The sequence below is a fragment of the Rhagoletis pomonella genome, unplaced genomic scaffold, assembly GCF_013731165.1.
Source record: "Rhagoletis pomonella isolate Grant_MI unplaced genomic scaffold, Rhpom_1.0 Rhpom_scaffold_00001, whole genome shotgun sequence".
Taxonomy (NCBI): Eukaryota; Metazoa; Arthropoda; class Insecta; order Diptera; family Tephritidae; genus Rhagoletis; species Rhagoletis pomonella.
Window position 1 is genome coordinate 49148603 of NW_023458555.1, and position 24809 is coordinate 49173411.

Here is a 24809-nt window from a genome sequence, read left to right on the forward strand (position 1 = left end):
GCACAATTTTTAAGGCAGGTATCGCCAATGTGCAGGTATGTTGAATGCATCTATCGGAGCAGTTTCCTTCTAAATGTTAAAAATAATGCTTTTGATGCGCATTTTGGGGTAGGTATCTTAAATGTGCACTTAAGCATAGAGGCAGCAAAGCAAAATATACTGTATATCGATATTATTTTAGTAGATATATATGTAGGTATCGAATATTGTGAGTTTAGAATATCGCGGTATCGATATACTGAGTTTTCATTGCCAATACGAATCCCTAGCTACAGCATATGCTAAATATATGTATATTAGTTCTCCCCCACCAGGTTACTAAACTCTCTAAGAGAAGTTAAATCAAATCGAGGCGTTATTTGGATCTAGCTCCTTTAACTCTCTTTACCTTAACTATCAATGGCCCTTATTATGAGCTGCATTCGCTGGCTATCGAAGATCGAAGATCGAAAGTGAAATTCGTATTATGAGCTATGCAAGCGTGTCGAAATTTTCGTTGAGCATCGAATTTTCTGTCGAACAGAATTTTGCTTTCGATGGTGTAGCGAAGTGTTAGAAAATTGTGAAAAATGTATGATTTTGTATATGTTTTCTTACATTTTGGCGGCTAGACACTAATTTTAAACAATTTTTTATTAATTTCATGCAGTTCTAACATCGTGAATACTAAACACAAGCTCGAAAAGCTGGTTTTACTTGTGAAAGAAAATCCCAATACTCTGTTGGCGCGATCTCTGAGAACAAAATCGTAGCGCTGTTGATAGTTTTAAAATATTTTAAATAGATTTGGCTCACAAACGCTTCTTTAGATGGCCGGAACTTTTTAATGAATCTGTAGACAAATTTCTTAAATATATTTTATATCAAAATATATTCGAAAGACTAATAAACTTAAACTCTCTTAAACATTTGCTACTCCTGGCCAGTTTACTTAGCTCTCATCCTCCGACGAATCGTTAAACCAGAACTCGTTGTACTTACTTAATTTAGTACGTTTTTATAAACTTGCTTTCTTTTTCACTTCATTTTAATTAGAACAAATTTACATAAATATGTATAAGCACACTATTTAGTTTGCTCGATTTGTAAACAAAGCTTCTCAGCGGTGAAAAATATACTATTGTGAACAACCTAAACGGGCGAAATTCACAATAGCGCTATTCTTCATCGAATAAGCGCCATAATACCAAATGAAAATTCGTTCGCTCAGCACTTTCGACCACAGTCGAAAATCGAATGCAACTCATAATAGGGGCCAATATATTTAGCTTACTAGTCTTGGCTACTGAGGCTTATATTCCCAGTAAGTTGAAAAATCTATATAATTTTAATATATATGTACATATGTACATTATGACTGGCCATTTTTTACTTATGTATTTTGCCTTAGATATTCCACTGGTGCATTGCACAGTGATTTTGGTGCGGCAAATATTGAAACTGTTGTTGATAGACTTGTTTGTGCTGATTATGAATCCGTAAGTATAAAGTTTCCATCAGCACGAGGTTTTGAGATAAACGAGGTCAAAGTGTAAAAAAAATCGCGTTTTCGCGATTCGTAATCAGCATAAAAAGTCTATCAAAAATAGCTTTAACATTTGCGGCACCAAATTATTCTGAACAAAACAAATTTTGAATTTGACGCACAGTAAATTTAAAGGCCCATTTACATACAAATTTGGCGTTGCGTTGGCATTGGCGTCAACAGCTGATTACGAATACCTGAATTCCAATGCAAACGTCCTCATAGCCAAAATTTGTAACGCTGTCGCTTGCTTTTTCCATTTTTCCTAATAAACATAATCGTGGTACAAAGCTCAATAACAATATCAAAAATATTTTCCTTTTAATCAAATGCGGGCAAGAAATATGGTTTTTCATGTAATTATTGAAATTAAGTATTTATTTATCTGTCGTTAGTATGTAAATTTAGTGGCTAAAGCATTCGCTGCCAAGTGTTCATTAGCTGCATTTTTTTAAGCGAGCGACAAAAAACGCTCAACTCGGGTCAAATTTCCTTTCAGCTACTGAAGCAACCCTGTTGGTAGTTGAAAAAAAAACATGTGATTAGTTTAACGGGATTTAGATACAAAAACCAATTTAAATGAGTAATTAAACGAGGTGTTTGTGTATAAAATAAATTGCGTATATAAGTAACCGAAAATTTCCCTCTTGGAGTGTTACCGTTGTGCGACTAAAGTGTCAAATTGACACTTTTTGGAGATCGATGCCCCTTGACACCGACTTTTTAAAAATAGGCTTATTTTGACACTTTTCCAAAAAATCATGCGATTTTTGCCCTTTTCTTTGATTCAAAATTCTATATACACTAGGGCTGTGCGATTAATTGATTACTCAAAATTTTAATTAATCATAAAGTAAATAACTCAATTATTCGATTAATTGGAAATTATGATTACTCAAAAGTTCAGTTACTCGAGTAATCAAGATTTTTGATTAACCAAAAACAGAAATATTTGAGTAATTTGCTTTATGATTAATCAACATTTCGAGTAAAATGAGTAATTAATATTTCAACTCTTTACATATGTATAAAGTAGTTAAAGTTCTTTGATACTTTGAAAACAACGTTTCTGTTTTCAAAAATTAAAGCAAACAATTTTTTTTTCATATACAGAATGTAAAAAAGAAAATAAGCATTTTCCAAAGCAAACTCTCTTAACGAGCAAAATTATTTTTTTTGAGTAATCATATTTCAAGTAACTCGATTAATCATCGTTTTGAGTAATCAAAATCTTGATTACTCGAGTAATTGATTAACCGAATAATTGATTAACCAACTTGCTCGAGTTATCGAATAATTGCACAGCCCTAATATACACATTTTGACAATTCCTTCGCAAATTCTATTTTTCTTACGTGTTTAAAAGTGTTTTTAGTAGGTACTTAAAAATTACACCTCTGGCCAGATTTTGACTGATTTCAAACTCTTTATTATGTCAAATATTTTCCGAATAAATGTCCAGATGTAGCATGAATTAATGCACCGTTTTTGTGGCTTACCACATTTTGTTTTCATACTAAATGCAAAATATGCATATTGCGTCTTTTTAATATATCCCTCATCAATAGGTTATTATTTTAAGAGAAAAAACCAGGGACGGAAAATAATCAGTATTTTTTAAATTTTAACCAAAAAATTAACGAGTTGTAATCGCCGTAAAACAATTTTATTTATACCCACGTATTTGTCCCACGTGTATGTCCCACTGTAATTTACAATGATTTTTATTTTCCAGTTTGACCAATAAAGCTTAATAAAAATAATAATTAATATTTGAGTTTTAATTTTTCGCTCAAAGGTAATAATTTTTGATCAAAAATAATGATTATCTTATGATTTTTATTTTTTCGCTTTTACCCGCGGGTTTCACAAATATGAAAAATACTTTATGCAAAGATGTTATACTCTCCGCCGTATCCTTTTCAGAGGTAGCGACACCCTAATTAAAGGAACAAGTCCAAATATTTTCGGTTGAAAATTTCAGTAAGTCGCGTCTGTATAGCCTTTTCAATTCTGTGTTCGTATGGAAAAGTAGCTTATGTCGAAAGGCTGGCTTTAGTATAAATCGGCATTCGCAGCATACGATTGCGAATTTCTCACTGGTGCTGAGCCGTTGAACAACTTTTGGCAAATAAACGTGCAAGAAATAATTCCGATACTAGCAAGTCAATATTCTCATTAAGTCTCTTCAAAAAAGTCCCTGTCGTTTAAAGAATAAAGGGAATGCCGCATTATACTAAAGTCAGCCTTTCGACATAAGCTACTTTTCCATACGAACACAGAATTTATAAATAAACATTATTTTTAAGTGGAAAAATAAAACCCAGTAATAATTATTATCTCTGAGCGAAAAAATAATAATCATAAAATTATCATTATTTTTGATCGAGAAAATAAAAATCGAATAATAATCATTTCCGTTGAGCAAAAAATAAAAATTAGAGAGATAACGTTAGAGTCGATTTTATTTCTACTATGAATATGCCCTACTGGGTTTCGAAAGATAAAATAATGAAAGTCTTTACATACATGGTATAAACGATTTGAATGACTTAAAGACACTTTGTTTGCGACTTTCGAAAAATTTTCAGCGGTAACACTGCCTCTCCACTTTCCCATTAATAATTCACAATAGAGCAGTTTTTTTCACTTAACAACACTACCCTTCAGGTCGCGTATATTTAACCGACCTGGCTGAACTCGAATAAATAGCCAAGTTTGTGTTGTTGCTTTGCGTGTATTTCGTCATTTAAGCGAGTGTTCTTTTGTAGCTCGGTTGCAAAAGAATGCACCTATTGTAGCAAGCATACTTTTAACGCTCACACATAAACGCGACCGTGTGACCACATCAAAGGGGTGTTTGGCGATGTTCCCCAATCCGAACTAATTTTTGCCGCTAACGAAGCATGGATCTACCACAACATACTAGAGACCTAGTGCACCAAAGAAGGCCAAATGGTTTCAGTCGACCAACAAAGTCATGGTTACAGTTTTTTGAGATGCACTGTGCCATTACATCGATTATCTTGCAAAGGACCAACCGATCACCAGTGAATATTGTTCAGAGATTTTGGGCAGATTCCGTATTGATTTGGCCACATTGGCCAAGAAAAAAGTTGTTACCTCAAGTCAATACGTATGTATACGTGGAAGGAGTAAAAAAAATTGTAATGTATTGAGCTAAAAGAAAACTTTGTTGAGAAATAAAAAGATTTTCTATGCAAAAAGTCACTGAATTTTCCATTATTTTCATGGCATTTTAAGGCGTAGAAAAATTAGCTTGTTTTGAAATGCGTTGTTAATTTTTTAGAAGACTATAAAAAATGTTTGATTCGACTATATGGAGGCAGGTGGGAAAAAGTCATGGTGACAGTTGACGAATAAATCCACTTGTGCTTAGAGAAAGAAAAGTAAATTTTAAATCACGAAAGTTCGACAAAAGTTTGACTTTGAGCAGCTATAAATCATAATATGTCAAATTTATCAGATTTCACGTCAAAATTTTGTAGAATTTTTGTGATTAAAAAAAATTAAAAATTTTACCGCACCCCTAAAAATTTGTTTGAGATTTTGAAATTTTCGTGGAATTAAAGATGAACCCCAAAGTACTTATGTTCTTAAATATTAGTTGCGTTCCAGATAACTTCGTGTAAAAACCTGTAAAACTGTCAAATAACAAAATTACTCTCTTGAAAGAGAAAAAAAGTTCACCTGGAACGCGAAAAATCACTTTTCCTGTAACTACTTCCATATTTTTTATTTTAATGTTAAGCGCCATGGAGACGATCACATATCTTTATCAACCGTCTCGCGTTTTGCTTGACAAAAAACAAGCGCACTTGCCTTCTGATCGTCGTGGTGACCAAGTGCGCGGACAAGAAAAAGAAATTGTTTGTTGAATTAACGCGTTTATTTGAACGTTTGCGGGCAAGACACAAGCCAATCTCACACAAATGCAATGCTTGACGTATTTATTTGATTGTCTCCGTGGCTCTTAATGTTCTTTGCTATTTGTTTTTGTTTACAAACGCAATCCTGCCTATCGTTTGACACTTTTCATGAACTCGCAGGAAGAAAAACTTCGGACTAAAACCTGCAACTTCTGACTGAGAGAGAGAGCAAGTTACTCTCACAAAAATGGTTTGACCTGGAACGCTTTCCTGCAAAAAAACCTGCAAATCGTGAATATCGTGAGCATCTGGAACGCAACTATTGGAAGCAAATTTTTGCATCAGATTTCCTCAACCCCTACGTGGATGCTACCTACTATAGTCGAAGATATCACACATAAATTTTGGTGCCGAATGAAGTGGAGTAAGAAGGGGTCAAAGTTCAGATTACCCAATGAAGACGACTTAACCGATTCCAATCGGGACCAAAATTTATATGTGATATCCTCGATTTTAGTGGTATCGATTTTGGGCATTAAATTAATTTAACATTTTTGAGTCTCTATAGAGGAATCTGCACTTTGCCCTCTGTGCGACCCGCCTTAAACGACGGCAATCGGGACCGTGGTATTACCGATTGAGGGGGTGAGACTGAAAAAAATCGTCATTTGATTTTTTGCATTTTCTTTTATTTTTTTCTAAAGGATTTTATTTCATTAATGTAAAGAAGGATTTTAAAGGATTTTTTACTTACCGATTTTTAGGTACACTAAACCAGTATTCAGGTCTCAGTTTATTTTTGCCATACGACATAACAGAGGTCGGTAACGGTATTGCCTTGCCAATGGGCTTGCCCATGCGCAGGCGTAAGTACAATGGTGGGTCCGGGCAAGCGCGAGCCGGTCGTGGTATCAATTCTAATAGTGGTGAAAGAAAGAGAAATATAGAGAGAAAGAGAAAGAGGGAAGGAGCAAGAAAAAATTAAGCGCATTAGTAATAATGTCTTTAGCAAATTAATTACGCAATACTTCGAGTGCTACATTTATAGGTACACACATTTTTAAACACAAATATGCTGATAAATATAGACAGACATTCTAGGAAACCAAAATAGATAAGAAACAAAATTTGTTGACCAAAAATCTCGGTGTGATTTACATTAACACACATCAAGGCTAAAATAAGTGGGCTCATAAATAAATTTACGTAGTATCTCACTTAAGCTGCATTTAAATTCTTGACTGATAACTGATTTATTTATCTATTATGTATGTATATACAAAGGAGAATAGGGTATTAAACAAAAATGGAGATAATATTTGGACATTGACTATATTTAATTATTTTTCATCAATTTTGTTGCTGAAACTTTCATTTTAAATTTATTGCGTTTATTTTAAATTTTGTACACCTAAGGCAAAGTGATTATGCGTGTATGTGGATATGTACATATGTATTTATGTGACTTTTATATATGTACAAGGCAGCTTGTGACGTACAGAGTTATGCACTTGTTTAAGCGGTTAAAACACACACAAAATATGCTTGAGGTTATGTTATACTTTTATTTATTTTGTTTTTGAAAAACTGTTTCAATAAAATTGTCATACAAACTGTTGCGACATACCAACAATATTCAAGTGCGGAAAATATGGCGCCCGTACTACGCGTGCAAAATTTGGTAAATACATATGGAATGGATGACAATATGATTGTGTTAGTTAATGTGGAAGTTTTTTTTATTTTATTTTTTTTCGTTAGTTTTCATCATAAAAAAGTGACACACGGCAAAAAAATATATCAAAAGTATTCTCTTAAACTTGAAAACCTTCGGAAAACTCTCAAAGAGCTCGAAACTTTGACTGAACTTGTCATAAATTCCATGAAAAATATTTTCGAGTTCTTATAGGCTCCACAGACGGTGCGTCTGACTCGCGAGTCATCTATGTACGTGTTGACACGTCTTCCGACCACACACAATTGAGTCACTCAGAGTCATACCAGAGTCATGTCGGTGTAAAGAATACATATTTATTTTCACTATCCCATTCCAACCGACCTGCGAGTGAGATGCACCGTGTATGCCGCCTATTAGCTTATCACTTTTTTTGAGTTTAAGCGACTCACCTAATTGCTAAAAAGTTTTGCAACAAGCGAAAAAACACAAACATTTCAAAGTCATTTTATAATTTTCCTCTAAAAAATTTACTTGACACTTTAGATAAGTTGCAAAATTTCTACATAACTACTTTGCAACCCTGAGTTATTTAAAAAATATTAAACTATGTAAACGAAAAAGAAATCACATATTTTTCACATAAAAACAAAATACTTACTATCAACACTAATAAACAATTCCGGTTTGTCATCAACTGATACCATCGAACGGTAGTCCAATTTGGGTTGCGGTTTTACCTCCTTCAATTTCGTTGTGGAAGCAGTGCCCTCCGATGATTGTGGACGCATAAATGTGCCAATGGAGGAGCGTCTGCGTGCGTGAAGAAGAAAATGAGTGGATTAATAGAAAAATAAAATAATGGCAAAAGTTAAAAGAGCAGCACAATATTTTTTACTCTCTTCGTTTTCACTGCAATACTCTGTAATGAGGATGCCGAAATTGAAAATGCGATGAACGACTTCGAAACTATTTTCAAACACATTCAAACGAAGGAAAATGCTCGAAACATGAAATTTTTTTTTAACATGAAAAAATTTTCGGAAATTTTGTCACACATAGTAAATGAAAGAATAATATTCTAATACAAATTGAAGCAGAAATTGTGCTGATTACTGATTCAAAAAAAAACAAAAAGCTGCGCGTGAATTTTTCTAAACTTGCTATTCAAATTGGTTTGTATTTTTGCAAGCACAACTAATATTAAATTTTTTATTGCATGACACACAAGGATCTGTACGAAATTTATTTTGTTTGAAATAAACGCTTGGAAGCAAATGCTAGATATAATTTTCAGATGATTTCAAAACTGGACATAATTTTGTATTTAAAAACTTGACAAACATTATTGGCAATTTAAAAAAAACAAACGGTGTTAAGTGTAAGGGAAGGACATATTTTTTCCCATCTAAAAACTGGACATAAATTTTTGATAATTTAAAAAACCGGTGTAAAATTTAAGGGCAGGATATATTTTGTCGGTTATCTAAAAACTGGACTTAACTTTTGATAATTCAAAAAACCGGTGTAAAATTCAAGGGCAAACTAAAAACTGGACATAAGTATTTCATCATTTAAAAAGCGGTGTTAAAATGAAAGGCGGACATATTTTCATATAAATATATTGGTCATATAAAAAACTGGATATATGTACATTTTTTATCACTTAAAAAAACCGATGTTAAATTTAAGGTCACGACATATTTTTTTGGACATCAAAAAACTGGACATAAATATTTGGCCATTTAAAAAATCGATATAAAAATTAAGGGCAGGATATATTTTTTCTGATGATTTAAAAACTGGCCATAAATTTTTGTTCATTCAAAAACCCGATGTAAAATTTAAGGGCAGGATATATTTTTTGGACCAACTAAAAACTGGACATACATTTTTCATCATTTAAAAAGCGGTGTTAAAAGTAAGAGCGGACATACATATGTATATTTTTGGTAATCTAAAAACTGGACATCAATTTTTGGTCATTTAAAAACCCAGTGTAAAACTTAAGGGCAGGACATATTTTTGTCATATACATTTTATTTTTATTTTTAAAATACAACCTCAAACTTTGCTTATTTTGAAAGCTTTTATCTGAATAATACTCTAAATTCGAAAGATAACCTCAAAGCTGAAGTTTTCGGAACTGCGTGTAAAACGAAAATTTCGAATTAAAAAGCGACAGCAATCGACGAAAATAATAAATAAATAACACTTTTTGTGGAATAAATCCGTTGGATTTTGCATGTTTTTTTCGAAGGACACTTTTTGACTAATTTTTTAAGGTCAAGGAGTAAATGTGGCTTAATTGCAATATTTTCCCGTGAATGGCAATTACATTAGCTTTCAAAACCATTTTGTTTCATATCAATATGCTGCTTCTATCGAAAGCGCTACAATTAATTCGAATGAAGTCTTCGAAAAGCACACTGTGCGGAATGTGAAAGGACAAGAGATATATTTTAAAATGCTATGCATAGTTTTCATAGATGAGTTCAGCGACAAAATCTATTACCAAGATGACCAGCTTTATCTCAGAAAAAATTTCATGTCGATATGTGTAATTAGCATGAAATTGTTCCGGAAGTAGAATAACAATACCAATAGAGTAATTGGAATTCTTAACCAAACTGGGATTTCTCGACCGACTCGGAATTGGGAGGGGAAATTTCCCCTATTTACCATTTAGTTTACACATATGTATGTATTAATAAGGATTAATCAATCAACTAAATTAAAATTTCAATCATAAAATATGTTCATAAATCTACACCAACCATAAGTGCCTCATCATCTGCAACGGTAATCATCCAGGCAATCAACCGCCAGCCCCTATTTTCTATAAAGTCGTTTACAACCAGGGTTGGACACGCTGCACTGTTATTTTAATACACTGAGCATTTCACTACCACTATTCGAGTAGTGATAGTGCAATTTTAAATGCATTACCACTAAGGGCACGATTTGTCACTTAGGGGTTTCCCTTAAACTGTGAAAAACTCGTAAAGTGACTGTTTGACAGGTTGAAAAGGGTTTTATGAATTCATTTCTGTTTCCTAGGATTTTTCATAACAGCCCGTCAGCTCGAATGAAAGCTAAAATATAATTTAAAATGCGAGAATTAGCAGAAAATCCATGTTTATACAGTTAGTGGATGAAATTTATTAATTTTATTCACCTATTATTTTTTTCATTTGTTTTCAGTATTTTATCATATATTTTAGTATAAAATCTTAGGAAATACTGAAGTTCATGAGGTCGTTTGCGCATCAAATTTGCCTCGTAAAATTATGAGCGGCTCGTAATTGTACGAGCTTTACAAGGTCTACGAGGCGTTTACGAGTTTAAGGGAATACCGCTACCATCACTAACCATGGTAGTGTAATCTGAAATGCACTACCACTAATTGCATAGTGGTAGTGACAAATTCGTTTCAGGAGCTGCACTTTTAGGCTTTATTAGAAGACCTTCCAAAAGCTCTGCTATTGGAAAGCAGATGAAAAGGTGTTTTTTGTTTTTTCAAATAAATGTATGTCAAATAAAGAAACAATTGGAGCGTATGTCTCGCAGTGTGTATGGAGTAAAGTTAAATCGGTACTGCGTCATCGTTTAATATTTCGTGAAAACATTCCCCCAATTAGAAGGCCTGGGACCGAATCACGGCATTCGTTATTGAATGATTAGTCGTTTCGAATCGATTAAAATAAAATGGCAACTTTTTTCCCCCAATACAATTTAAATTAACAAAGCACACTCGCTATCGTATGCCGTGATCTCAATTTAAAATTTCTTTACAAGTTACATGCGATGTCGAGTGCCGCAATTTGTGCTTTAAAACTGATTAAATTTATTTTCTCATTTTCATCGTTATTCGTCATCCCTTGTCAAATTTGATTTGGAGACAAACCATACAAAAAGGAGGAAAGAGTCGAGCACGGATGGCCTATCGCTATAAAATATCAGAAAAAATTCCTCTTACACCCGACTGGGAGGTATTGACCGAAACAATTTTAAAATTAATTTAATGCGTAACGTTCATTTAAATTTGCAGAGGTGCTCTAAAATTTTTCGGCATACAATTTTTGACATTTTTTATGTATTTGTCATTGTCTCTAACTTCTTCCAACTTTTTTTAAGCCAATTTAGCTTCATTTTCTGTGATCATCTGGCTAAGAGCAGACAAAATGGAAGTATATACTTTGTTGTAACAGGATAAAATACATATGTACATATGTGTATCTTTGGGTTCCAGAAAAGTGATGTGAAAGGCCTGGACCAAAAACAAATGTGGGTCATTCCGTGTCACGTTGTATTCTACGCCTAAAACTATGCAACAAGTAATTTCAGTAAACCTTCTTTTCGCAATATGTAACTCAACTTCGAGATTTATGATTAAATGAAGAGGTGCAAGAAAAGAAATTATGTGAGTAAGTAATAAACTTTTATAAAACGAAGATTTACTTATTTACATGGAAACAAATATGTAACGCACACATACATACATAAGTAAGTTCTAAAGGATAGCAAAAGAAATTTACACAGAACAGATGAATCGAAGACTAGGAGGGAATTTAAAATAAGGCTCGATAGTACATAAGTATAACTAGAATAGATTTAAGAATTTCATATTCAAGTGCTTGAATTAAAAACTGAGAACTAATGGAAACAAGTTAGTGAGTTAAGAACAAAACTTATTAAAAATTCAAACGCAGATATGCCCTGCAATTTTTCAAAAGACAATGAAACCACACTCAAGCACTTAAACAAATCCATAAGTAACTGCATTTAAAATTTTGTTTTCTTTTTCCGATTTAAAAACTTTGCATTTCTCACTTTCAATGCTATTAGTTAGCCAAATTACAAATAAATCTTAAGCAACTACAACAATTCTTACCCAGTGGAAATATGACCCTCGGAATGAGTTGAATGCGGAGTCAATGGTGGCACTGGTGAGCCACCAGAGTCTTCGGACGGTGTTTTCGAAAATAAGTTACCACCCAACTCTGAGACCAAAGTGATTGGTGAACTGAGAGTTTGCGAGCAAAACAAAAAGAAAACGATGTTTTTTGTTTGCAGTGAGGTGAGTTAAGTGGAGTGGGGAGGTGGATTATATGTACAAAACAAAACAAAAAAAATGTAGTAAAAGCAATAAAAAAGGTTGGTATTTTTGAGTAGATGGTATAAAGCGCGTGTGTTGGATCGAGCGTTTTTTTGGGTGCCGGTTTGTATGTGCAAAAAGTGTTCGAAAATAAGTAAATCAAAAAAGGTACATAAATTGTATGGAGAGTTTGTTTTTGGTATACAAAAGAAAGAAGTAAAATATTCCAATCGCCGCAAGTTTAGTGAGCATTTTTTTCATTATTTACAAAGAATGTTTGTTGGTTTTAATTTTTTGGGAAAAGAAGAAAATCAAAGGAAAAGTGGAATACCAATTAAATTTGCATTTTCATAATAAAATTAAAACTAATTACGTAATTAATAATAAACTTAAAAGCGCATTCACAATCGAAAGCCACCCTGTGCTTGGCTACTCACCTTGAGAATACTTTTGAAAATACGCTCTGATTCGAATCGCCCGTATTGGGCGCCGAATCAGAGTCCGCCGACTTGCCCAGGCTGCCACCAGTACCCGGAGGGCCAGCTGCTTCGCCAGTGAGGCCTTCAACCCAAGTCAACGGATACGATAAACGTTTCAACATCTGCAAGCAAAGGAGAGTAGATTAAAAATATGTTTTCCCTTTTCTTTTTAAATACAATTTCTTTATACTTTATTCTTCTTCTCAGCATTCTTATCACCCTGAGCGGCGGTCGCTGCCGCCGATGCTGCCACCGCCGCAGCAGCTTGTTGCTCGCCGTTATTGTCGTCGACGCTAAAGCTAACGCTGGAGGTCTTCTTGCGTCCACCGCTTGTGGTGCCCGCGTCGAGACTTTGTGCACCCAACACCGAGCTGCGCGGCGGTGATTCGCTCATCAATGTCGGCGAGATGGTCTTCGGCGGCACCCAATCGGAGCTAAGCACAATATCGGCATCACTGTATACGGTCTTCTTTGGTATAGGCTGCAAATTTGGTATCGGATCGCGTATATCGATGCCAGAATCGTAGCACGACTGCTTTGATAGTTCTTCCAGGTGTTCGAGATCGGCGGGTGCTAGACCGCCAATCACGTGCACTCCCATGCCACTCACCGCACCAACGCCGCTGATCGAAGAGGTGGCCGAGTGTGGATCCTGCCCACGTGCGCCACTATCGATGGTCGTTTGCGATTCGTTGTCGCCTTCGTCTTCCGATGATCTTCGGGAATTAAGATAATAGAGGCTGAATTTTTTGAAAGTTTTCGGAAGTTGGAATTGCAAAATTTTAAATATGAATTTGTGAATGGACACGCGTTGTTGATGATTTGAGTTTGGTTTCGTTTAGTGGACAATTTGGTTGATATTTGCAAACAAATAATGGAAAGCAGCAGTTGGAGGGGTAAAACCAGAGCAGATGTAAATGGGTTGTATTATTTTTGCGTAGTTGAAAGTTGTTGACAATTATGTTTTACCATATTTATAGTGGAGTAGGTACCGTTGAGTTTTTTTTTAGTTTTTTAATTTGAGAAGTTTTAGAAAATACACATAATGGGTGTGCGTTTGTGTGGCAGTTTCACAATTCAAATATGAAAATATAGAAAATAAAAGAATTACAAAATTAAAACCGACATTTTATAGTTAATATTCTATACTACCAATTATTATTTATGCTATAGTACACAGACCCACGCACACACGCTGTTACGGCATGCGTGATTAGTCAGCGTGGTAATAGAGAAACACGAGACCGCGAGTAAAGTAGGAAAAATGTTGAATTGTCGCCAATGACATAAGACCGATCTACATACACACATTAAGGGCGATTTATTTCTGATGGGTATTAATTGCCAAACAAATTTTTTCTTAAATATTAGGAAGCATGACATAAAGTAAATTTACTAGGTGGGCGCAAGTGGCTCACAGAAGCTGTAAGTTAGTAAGAAAGCCAGAAGATTTACACAAACTATTTCAGAGACTTTGAAAATACCTAGAAGTTGGTTGTAAAGAAGTTGAATTGAGAAAAAAAGGACAGATTTATTTAAAAACTAAGAAATGTTTTTTGGGAATTCTCTTTCAGCAGTAATTTTTTTCCTCTGTTTGGAATCATTTGTAGAAGCATATGTTCTAAATTGTGGAAAATTTTTATTTTCATAATTTTTCAAAAATATATTTTTTTGTTTCATTATTATTTTCTAATTAAAAAAGTACTCGCATTTTAGCAAAGGACTTTTTAGTGAAATCTCTGAAAAAAAGCCTTAGAATCGTTTGTTTTCTTTTTAGCTAAAAAATGTATTTCAGTTCCAAAAATTATTCAGAAGAAAAATACGAAGCAGATACAAATTTTTTTAATTATTTGTTTAACAAGGTCTAAATATCTAAAAAAACCAAATCTTTAAATCTTACAAATATTTATTCTACTTAAGTGTTTTACTAAAAAGATAAGTAATAACAAATTTGTTTCATATATGTACATTTTTTAGTTTTTGCTAATTTTTTACCCAAATAATAATTTATATTAAACAATTTTATTGAGCTTAAGGCCGTTTTTGGTAAAAAATTGTTCCGAAAACTAAAAAAACATTAATAGGAAATCCTATTTTTAATAAGAAACTTTGGCAAATGAAATCACAGAATTTGAATTTTTTAATTCAGAACAAAATTTTAGTGTCTAGATTTTTTTTTTAGTTTATATAAATAGTTTTCGTTTTTCATAAATTTTTGTGTGCATATATTTGGAAAATATTTTGACGACGTCTCAAAAAAAACATGTTCAGCCTTATCGCCAACTTCATGTGAATAAATCGCTCCCATAATTTAGCAGGCAAAAAAAAAACAAAACTGATTGGAAAAAATTGTTTTTTTTTATAATTTTAGGTAATATTTGTTACCGATTATCATTAATTGATAACTACAAATTTTTTCCATATTTTTTATTTTTTGTAAATTAATATTGTATATATATATATTATTAGTTTTTAAAGTAGTTTTAACAAAAAGTATGCTCTCTCTTTGGTTAAAAAGAATTTCTTAAAAAAAAATGAAATTACTTATTTTTTGTTTTATTTAAAGCACATTTTTAAAGAAAAATTACTAAACACGAAAAAATGTATGAATACTCAACGAATTGGTTAAATGCCTATTTCAAATAGAACTTTGTTGTTGTTGTTGTAAGGGCTTTACTAAGCCCCGCCTAGTTCGGTTAGTCCATCAATCGTAGTCGTCAAGTTTAACTAACGGTGGGCTCAAGAAATGGGCTGTTTCAACGGGGTCGGACCAAAGAGAGACTGGTCTTAGTTGAGTGAGATTGTGCTGGCATGTGAAGAGGTGGTTGGTTTCGTGTGGGAAGTCTCCACATGCTGACTGGGGTCGAGTCTGGACAGGTAACAGTTGACTACAATATCCAGACCATAATTGGGCCAGACACCAATGCAAGTAGAACTTTTTACACATGTGGTGAGATTTATTTGCTTCTCGCTATAGGTGAGATATATCCGCTTATCCTATAGGAACAAACACTAAATAGTTACGTGTACCGAGACCTAACCAGAAAAACGTAAGCGATAAATTTGGAAAATATTATTTTTGATGAAGTAATGCCCCTAGAGCATATTCATGCATTTCAGCATCAAAAGGAAAATGTTTAAAAAATTACGCTTCGTTTTTTGGCAGCTAGGGCTCGAACGCACTAGTACGGTGTCTTTTCTCTCTATTCCTATGAAAGTTTAACCTTCTCTCCGCAATTTCTTAAGTATCTAGACTACTTCGTTTCTCTTCTGGTATTCAATAATCAGTTTAACTTGTGAAACAAAAGGCAAGAAGGAATAAACTTAGATGCCTACTTACAAATCATAAAGTATGCAGTGAGATGCGTGGTAATTGGGTACAGGGCCATAGACATACAGGATAGACAGATTTTTTTCAGCCATAAATGGCCACTAAGAATCGGGTACCGCGCTGGCTTATTGCTTACTACATACATTCCGCTAGCAAATATAAAAAGGCTTAGATAAAACTGAAACGACGGTGCTTAAATCAGTAGTTTCTCTACGATCTGTTAGAATTAATTTTGTTGAAGGTCAGGAATTTACCAAGCCTCATATTAATGTATCCATTTGGTCTTGTTTCTAGGTATACGGCCGGCATAAACTAAGAGCCATAACGCTATCATTATGGACTACCAGACCTACGGGCATCGTCATCTAGAGTTTGGATGAGAACGTTTATGTATAACGAATACTACAATTTTCGAACTTACTGGTGAATATACAATTACATTTACAGTTCGAAAATTTTCACATCGCTTTCGGCTTATTTTAAAACATCCCTGCGACCAAATACTGCATTGAAATCGCGCTGAAAATATTCGGCTTTAATGAAAACTGTTTTCCGTAATTTTGTTATATTAAAAACCATTTGTAAAAGTTAACCAACTAATTTCAATTTTTAGAAATATATTTCGTAAGACGCAGAAATTTCGACGACATTTTATCTAAAATCGTGAATTGTGTTAAAATTCCAGAACTTTAGAAAAAGTCTGTAGGCTTATTCGGAACACGAATACCATCTAGGCTATGTGAAGAACAAACTGGACCTGAAACCATTTAGGTTAGGTTAATGTTGCTCTGAAGGCTCTCATAGATCGATTGATGCCGAGCGTAAAAAAAGTTCCAGTATTTATCAGCACACTCTTTGATATACAGATACACAGATCTATTCTAGAAATTTCTGAAGGAGTACATAATTTGTAATCCTCTTAAAAAACATTTCATCGAAACAGTAACGAGTGAGAAAGAAAGGAAAGAGAGTGAGAGAGCGGCGGGAAGAGAGACGAGGACGAAAACAAAAAACATCGACAAGAATGCATGCAGTCTGGAGAATTTCACGCGAATACGGATCGAATGCTGATTGCTTACCGATCCTTGCTTGGTATGGCCCAATGGTGATCCAGCAGACTTTTGCGTCTTTCCTCCAGAGTGGTGCGTGTATCGGTGATATTAAGGTTCTTCTTCAAATCATTAGCATCAGCATTGTCAGCTGTTTTGTTATTGGCTTTCGCACTGGCCGAATCACCCTCATCATCAGTCTTAGCACTTTCTTTGGCTTCCACACCCTTCTCGTCATCTTTATGCTAAAATATAAAGTACACATATGTAAATATAACTTTAAACTATAATCAGCATAAAAAATATATGCATGCACAATAATCACTTACCTGCGAACACAACGACTCCTGATCGTCACATGCCTCCGACGAACCACCTGTTTGTTTTCAAAGTGAATATATTAATACGTATATGACATGAATAATTGGCGTGAATAATTTGACACTGCAAACACATTCAAGTATAGGTACATTTGTACAGATTTATCAACGTCTTATGCAAGCGACGTACGCTTACCTTCACCTTCGCCTCGCTGTTTGGCTACGCCACCGTCTGCTTCGTCCGCCGCCCCTTCTTCTTTGGCCTCCTTAGCCTGTTGCGCTTCTAATACTGCTTTTGGATAGTAGATTTCGGCATTTTCATTTTGTTCGGTATTCACACCGCCCGATACACGCATGTGCGCTATATCATGAAAAATGGCCGCATTGACGACCAACTCCATTGGTGCAATTACTCCATAACTTTCGGGTCCATGTTCGATCACTAATGGATCAGACACATTTGGGTCGAACATAACGGCATTGGGTGTGACCAAGAGGACACCACCCACAACACCCTGTCCATCGGTGATATGGCGTACATTGATTTTGAGGAAACGTTGTGTGATAACGGGATCATCACTCTTATTGGCTTCGGTCGGTGCGTTGTCGGCGCTCTTCTCAGAGTCGACGCGTTCAATGTGTCCCGGCTTTGGTGAGCCCGGGCGGAGACCTTCAAGTATGTCTGAAAAAAGAGAAAAATAGAAGGAGCGATCAGTAAAATGTTTGAAAAATAGTTAAGGCAAATATTAGATGGCTAAGGTAATTAACCTTCATCCGTATATAATTTTTCCAAACGAATTCGGTGTTAAAGTGTCAAATGACCCTGCATACCAAATGCATTGTTTTAACGTGAAATTAATTAAACAATATTTGTTTCGGTAAAAATGTGTTGGAATATGAATAAACCTTGGGTTTTTTTAGGAAAAAACTATTTTCATTTATTTCATATTTACTACCTTATTATGTATGTATCTTGAACGATAGGCCGCACGAACGATTCGTCTGAGACGACACCGTCTCTGATTGCAAATTATTAGTCCATCGGTCGTCTTCGACTTGCATTGCGTCGATTAAGTTGCAATAGACTCGGTTACTTTTAAAATGGCTACACTTATGCCGCCGGACTAATTTTTAAAGCACTCCTTTGCAGACGGAGCGTTCGTGATGCCTAAGGTAAAGCCAGTCGCATTTTTGATGAAAAGTAAAGGAAAAATATTTATTGAGAAAAACTTAGATAATTAGGAAGATACGAAAGATATATAACGACAAATATATGAATATACCAAGTTTAATAACAAAATATAAAGACAAACTAACGGGCTAGGAATGGGTAATCCCACATCCGCAATTTTAATGGAAGTGTTCATGCAACATTTAGAGGAAAAGTATATGACGGCGCTGACAACAAACCTGGAAGTAAAGTTCTACGCAAGATACGTCGATGACATCATATGTCTTGTAATGGGAGACAAGGAAGAACAAATTTTAGGCTATCTCAACGACCAAAATACGAATATAAATTTCACTATGGATAAGGAAAACGAAGGAAAAATAGACTATTTGGACATAACAATCAAAATCAATAAGGTTACCAACAAAACCAAACAAAAATGCAGCCTTTAGACAACTAGCAACCAGGCTTCAACGAACGAGCAAAGAACTAAATACGATATACGCAATATATAAAAATAACGGATACAGAAAGTGTAGTAAATAAGATAAGAAGAGAAACAAGAACGAATAAATCAAATAAGAAGGAAAATAATGAAAACGCTTGGGCAGACTTAACTTATACGGGCAAAACATCATATAAATTGGCTAAAGTATTCCAAAAGTATAACATCAATACAGAATTTAGAACGAAGGACAACGTGGGGAGGATAGCACAAACGAGGAAGACCCACTAGACAAACAAGGTGTATATAAGTTGACTTGCGAACGAATGTCAACATAGTTACATAGGACAAACCGGGCGCAAGATAAAAACTAGATATCGTGAACATATAAGGGACTAAAACAAAAAAATGCTAAAACCATCTACAACACCGGAACCGAGCTTTGCAAACCTTATGGCAGAAAACCATTGTACACCAACGAAAATAGGAAAGACAGCCAAAGTTCTCCATGTACGGCACAAAGGATAACGCCTAAACATATTAGAGAATATGGATACAAACAAAAGATGTTCGTCGGAAAAATAATAAATGAACAAGCATCTGATATATTGACTGCATTTCTTTATACATTCCGGATAATCTCATTTCACAGCCGGAATAAACAGAATGTGTTTGAAATATACGTTAACATATCATCAGGAACGTTCTAAAGAATAAGTAAACAAAAAAGTTTATTCCAAACGTTCAGAATGAATAAAGAAATTCAGCCATTATTCGAACCACTCAAGCTACTATACGAAAAACAGGACAGAAACCCTGCGACGCCCATAAATAATCAAACGCAAGCCCAAACTACAGAAACAAAGAGAAAGAAAATAACAGATTTTTACCTACCTGAGAATCCATGCAACAATTAATCAAGAAGTGAGCAGCTGATTTCTACCTGCGGATGTATGCACAGAACAAAAACCACCAAAATATTATGATCCACTGAGACGTACCTATCTAAAAACCAACGATGATTTAGCTTGGCTATAAATAGTGACGGACAAACAGAAACTATTCAGAACGAAAAATGACACTGAAGATGGCACAACGCCGAAACCGTTTTGTCTACAAACCAAATTTGACAAGGGATGACGGAAAATCATTCCACATTACATCACTACCCTGTCGAAAACACCAACAACGATAATGAGAATATACATATGATCATTTGCATTCATCGCATACGGACACTCGTAGCAACGAACTATCTTTTGGTAACACAATGATTGAGTACATCTTGATGTTGGAGGTTGCTCTTAGATCGAACAGACCTGAAAAAGGCAAGAGCGTGTATTTCTCGTGGACTTCGTTTTGGTTGGTGAATGTACGCAAATCAAAGCTTTTGACCAACTTCGATCAAAACAAACGACAATGCATCCACGCCTCTCTTAGATTTATTACAGAATTTTATAATATCGGGTTTTAGATCATTTTCCATACCATTAATATGAACTGTGGTTTGGCAAGTGGAGAGTATTACAGAAGATCATGGCCAAATACCAATTCCGTCTGATGTATTGGCTTCTTCGTCATATTAAGTAGTATAATCTGCATCATCGCTATCAACTGTTTCAAACTGATCAAACCAATATCCATATTTTGCCTTAAAAAATGCCTTCTCGTACTATATATCTCTATATCGTAATTTATAGTATAACACCACGTGTCAAGAAAATGCAAAACGTGGTATGAGGCTGCCTTAACTTTATAGCTATCCCTAACTATATCTTCTTCCTATATCTGAATATCGATATTTTAGTATGAATGGATTATAGTTTGATGCCAGGAGCTTCCGGCGAGCAAATATCTTTTTTGGCACAAAAGTTATTCAGCCCTATTCTGCATTTCGATTACGTTCCCGCATTCCGCTCCGCTGGAATCGAACTTAGGTATTCTGCATTACAATCGAAATGGAAGAAGAAGAGGAAGAGAGAAAACATCTTTCGAAATCAGCTGTTTGCCTGGGAATGTGTGAAATCGAAACAAAACAAAGAAATATTTGCCACCAAACTATAGCAGCATATGAAGTTAAAGTTTGTAAATATTTTAAAATAACTAAATACACCTAGCATCACTGTAATTTAAAAATAAAATTTAAGTGGATACATAATTATAAGAATGAAATCCATAGCCGCTGCGTTATCGCTTGAAGAGAAGAACGAGTCCCAGATTGGTGATGCGGAAGTTGAAAGGCGGAGATTTAGGGACATGTTTGATCTTTTTCAGATGAGTGAAGAGTCATAAGGAATTCATCTTGAACTGTGTTACTCATCGCTTAAAGTCAGTGAAATTATAAACGTTGTTTGAGCACTCCACAAAATTTGCATTTACTACAGTGGAAGATTTGAACGCAAATGAATCCCATTTTGTAAGCCGTCAGGAGGAGGGGAAGAACAAAGCTTATCTTTCCATAGCAATCGAATTCGAGGCAACATACGCACCTCTTTTAGTAAAAACGAGTGCAATAATAAAAGCATCGTTTTTATGTAACTTCATATTTTATGTATGTATGTATCTATGTGCATACATCTATTAATTTTATATAAAAAGAATAAATTGCATTCAGTGCATTTCACAGTCTTATTTATAGATAATGTAAACAAAGCGCCTGGACTTCCACTTTGAAAACGTCGACATCCCTTTTGGTTGCCATTATTTGAGCCAATTTTTCGTATTGCCCGTATTACCGCTCGCAAAAAGACAGAAATCGAGAAAATTCATTTATTATGACTTACAATCATGCAATTTTATTATTTAAACCCACGAAAATAACAATTGGAACGTTCTCCGTCAACAAATTTGCAACTTAGAAAAACGGAACTACGATCGAAATGTAGAATACGAATAATCGTAAATTTCGAAGATTGATCGAAAGGAAACGGAACGCAGAATACCAAAGTTGCCAAACGGAGAAAATTCCGATTCGAGTCGAAATGCAGAATAGGGTTGATTTATGAGGTTTTGTAGAACCACGACAAGCGGTTTTGTACCTTAAACGACGATATGAAAATGAAATTTTTCACAGAAATGGTATAGAATTCTTGAAATTCAATATTTTTCGGAAAACTATGGTTCTCTTCAGGATACTTTCTATAATAATACCCAATTGTTTATTTAACGACTTTTAATACTAACGATTTTTTATTGGTTGCCCATTGAATTTTTCGGGGTTGTTGTTATGTTACCGCATAACTTTGGACCACATGATTTCGATAATTCTTTTTGCATCGGAAAGGTAGTGTCTCAGAGGTAGTCCCATACTAATCTGGTTAAGATCCGATCAGTGGATCATGAGATATATATATATATATTTTTTTTTATATGAGAGTTGAAGTCGGTTTTTTTTTTTGCTAAAAATTACTTGTTAACTATTCTATACCATTTCTACGAAAAGTTGATTTCTCCCCATATAAAATACATGGAACACTTTGGGCGGTTTGAGCGACCTCTAAATATTTTTTGGTTTCAAAATAAAAAATAAGGGTATATTTTTTCGGTATAGAACAATACTAGGGGGTGAGAGCATACAAATTCCCACTTTACTTTTTCACAAGCATTTTTGGACCATCCTAATGTGCATACATAGTTATACTCTTCGAATGAGTGACAAAACTAATCAGTAACATTTTCGAACTAAAGACGGCTGGACACTCATGTTTTAATATGTCATTTAACTCGTGTATAAGTTAAACAAATTTGACTTTGAAATAGGTGGCAACCCTCTTTAAAATTTCAAACTAAGTTTTTTGAAATCTCTTTCGCTTGAAATTGGAACACAAATTACAATTAATTGATACATTAAGTTGTCTTAGATTTTTTAAACAAGTGGCAACTCTCCCCATATGGTTCAGAAATTAATCCGTTTTAATCTCAGTTCTATTAACAATATCTCTTAATTGTTAATTTCACTTATTGAATAATTTGAATTGAAATATTCAAAAATGTTCAACGATCTGCATTGGAAGGCTTTCATCAACACCCGCTACCCCTAGACATGAGAGAGCTTGAACTTCTGTGACTTCACGTAAATATACTCAGCTGGGGTTGGACTCTGTAGCTGTGAGAAAATGCAGTGTACACCGAGTGCAAAAATCAAAACCCAAAACTCGCCGAATAAAATGCTGTAAGTTATTCGGAAGAGAAGTGTACACAATTTTGACAGTTAAAACGCATTCTGACACTTTCTGAATAGCAAATGACGAAGTAAATTAAATAAACAAGCAATTTGGGTGAAGTGATTCTACAAAAACAGCATACGGTTTGTCTCAGTACAAGAAAAGTAGAAAGAAAAGTTACCACTTCGTCTAAAGAGCCAAACAATTTATTTTTGGGATGCGAGAGAACAGTTCGAGCGAGTTCATTTTACGAGTTCCCTACACTATTTAACGATACTAATGATCAAATAAGGAAATTCTTAATTGCCTACTTTAATCAATTTTATGATAGCGCTATAAAGACGATTAAACAAAGTGATAAGTAGCCAAGCTAGTCTACTAAAATTGGTAACGGTAGGAAGTCATAAAATTAAAGGTGGTATATTCTAAATATAGAAAATGAGAATATGTTGTTTCATAAGTGTGCCAAATATGCCTAATGGCAAGGGAATGTATGTACATATGTATATACCTATGTATCTTAACCATTTATCAAACGTTGCAATTTTAATAAATCTAGCCTTATAATTGTAATTTTCTTAAAATTGTAATTTTCTACTAAGTAGCGCTTTAAGTTAAAATATTTTTTTTTGTAGTTAAAAAGTATAAAGATATTAACTGGAGTTTTTTACATTATTAAGATGGCCTAGTTTTGTCACAATTTACACAGCTGTTATATATTTTTGCATGTATTTGTATTTTATTAAACAAAAGGTTATGTAGCACTGAAAATTAATAAAGAAAAATGCACTACTATTAACCCTGGAAGCACATTCTTATTTTTGTATACGGAAAAAACTAACGTTGTCTGCTCGTCATTTCGACGAAGATTGTAGGGTTAAATACTAGACTTCATACATTTTTAAAGGTATAAGTAAATCTGAATTGCGAATACTGCATAAATGCCTGAGTATTCATGTACCCTATATTATCACCTATAAAAGGTTCGAGGAACCTCATTTTCACTCTTTTGACAAAGGCACCTAACTACGTATGTACGTATATCTTTAGTTGTGTCAGCGTATCAATAAAACACATAAATCACCAAGCAGCGCCCTGGGGTTTAACTTTTATTGACTTTATTTATTTGTTAATAATACGTCTTGACACTAAAGTATTTAACAAACTACTGCAGTCGAACCTCTTTTCATTTGAACAACGTCAGCATTGCATGAGTAATTTATGCATATCAGCATTTTCAATAGATAATTGTCCAAATAAAATCAGTAGATACCTAAGTAGTATGAATAGAATACTCTAGCCAATATTGTTGAATACTGGTTTGTTATCTGATTTACTTGATTTAAAAGCAAATAGGCCTTTTTCCTAAAACAATAAATCGAAAGGTACACACAGGCGCCGTGTTACCAAGGTCCCATATGGTCTAGTGGCTAGGATATCTGGCTTTCACCCAGAAGGCCCGGGTTCGATTCCCGGTATGGGAATATTTTTTATAAAACATTGTTTTCTTTTAATTTATAAATCAATTTCCGTAACTACACTTCACTGATATTTTTGTAGTCCTTGTAACAAAAAAAAACTATTTCATTTAAAATATTTTTCACACCACACTCGCGTACAGACTAGCGGGCAATATTTATGCAGTAGCAACACTGCTTCGGTC

The 24809-nt window shown here is 34.3% G+C and overlaps 1 protein-coding gene and 1 non-coding gene across 13 annotated transcripts in view; one reads left to right on the forward strand and one right to left on the reverse strand.

Annotated features, from left to right (window-relative positions):
- LOC118745751 (TLD domain-containing protein 2) overlaps positions 1-24809 on the reverse strand; it is a 321509-nt gene that overhangs the window by 123412 nt on the left and 173288 nt on the right. For 10 of the 12 annotated variants that reach the window (XM_036479438.1, XM_036479428.1, XM_036479422.1 and 7 more), the window contains 7 exons: positions 17564-18049; positions 17377-17423; positions 17078-17292; positions 12858-13407; positions 12626-12789; positions 7752-7903; positions 6170-6332 (listed from right to left, as the gene is read on the reverse strand). In XM_036479438.1, the coding sequence (XP_036335331.1) occupies positions 6170-6332; positions 7752-7903; positions 12626-12789; positions 12858-13407; positions 17078-17292; positions 17377-17423; positions 17564-18049 (1777 nt within the window). The remainder of the gene's footprint in view (positions 1-6169; positions 6333-7751; positions 7904-12625; positions 12790-12857; positions 13408-17077; positions 17293-17376; positions 17424-17563; positions 18050-24809) is intronic. The other 2 variants (XM_036479482.1, XM_036479444.1) reach the window with 1 other exon arrangement.
- Trnae-uuc lies at positions 24559-24630 on the forward strand. Its single transcript has one exon. It is a non-coding gene; the product is annotated as a tRNA-Glu (tRNA).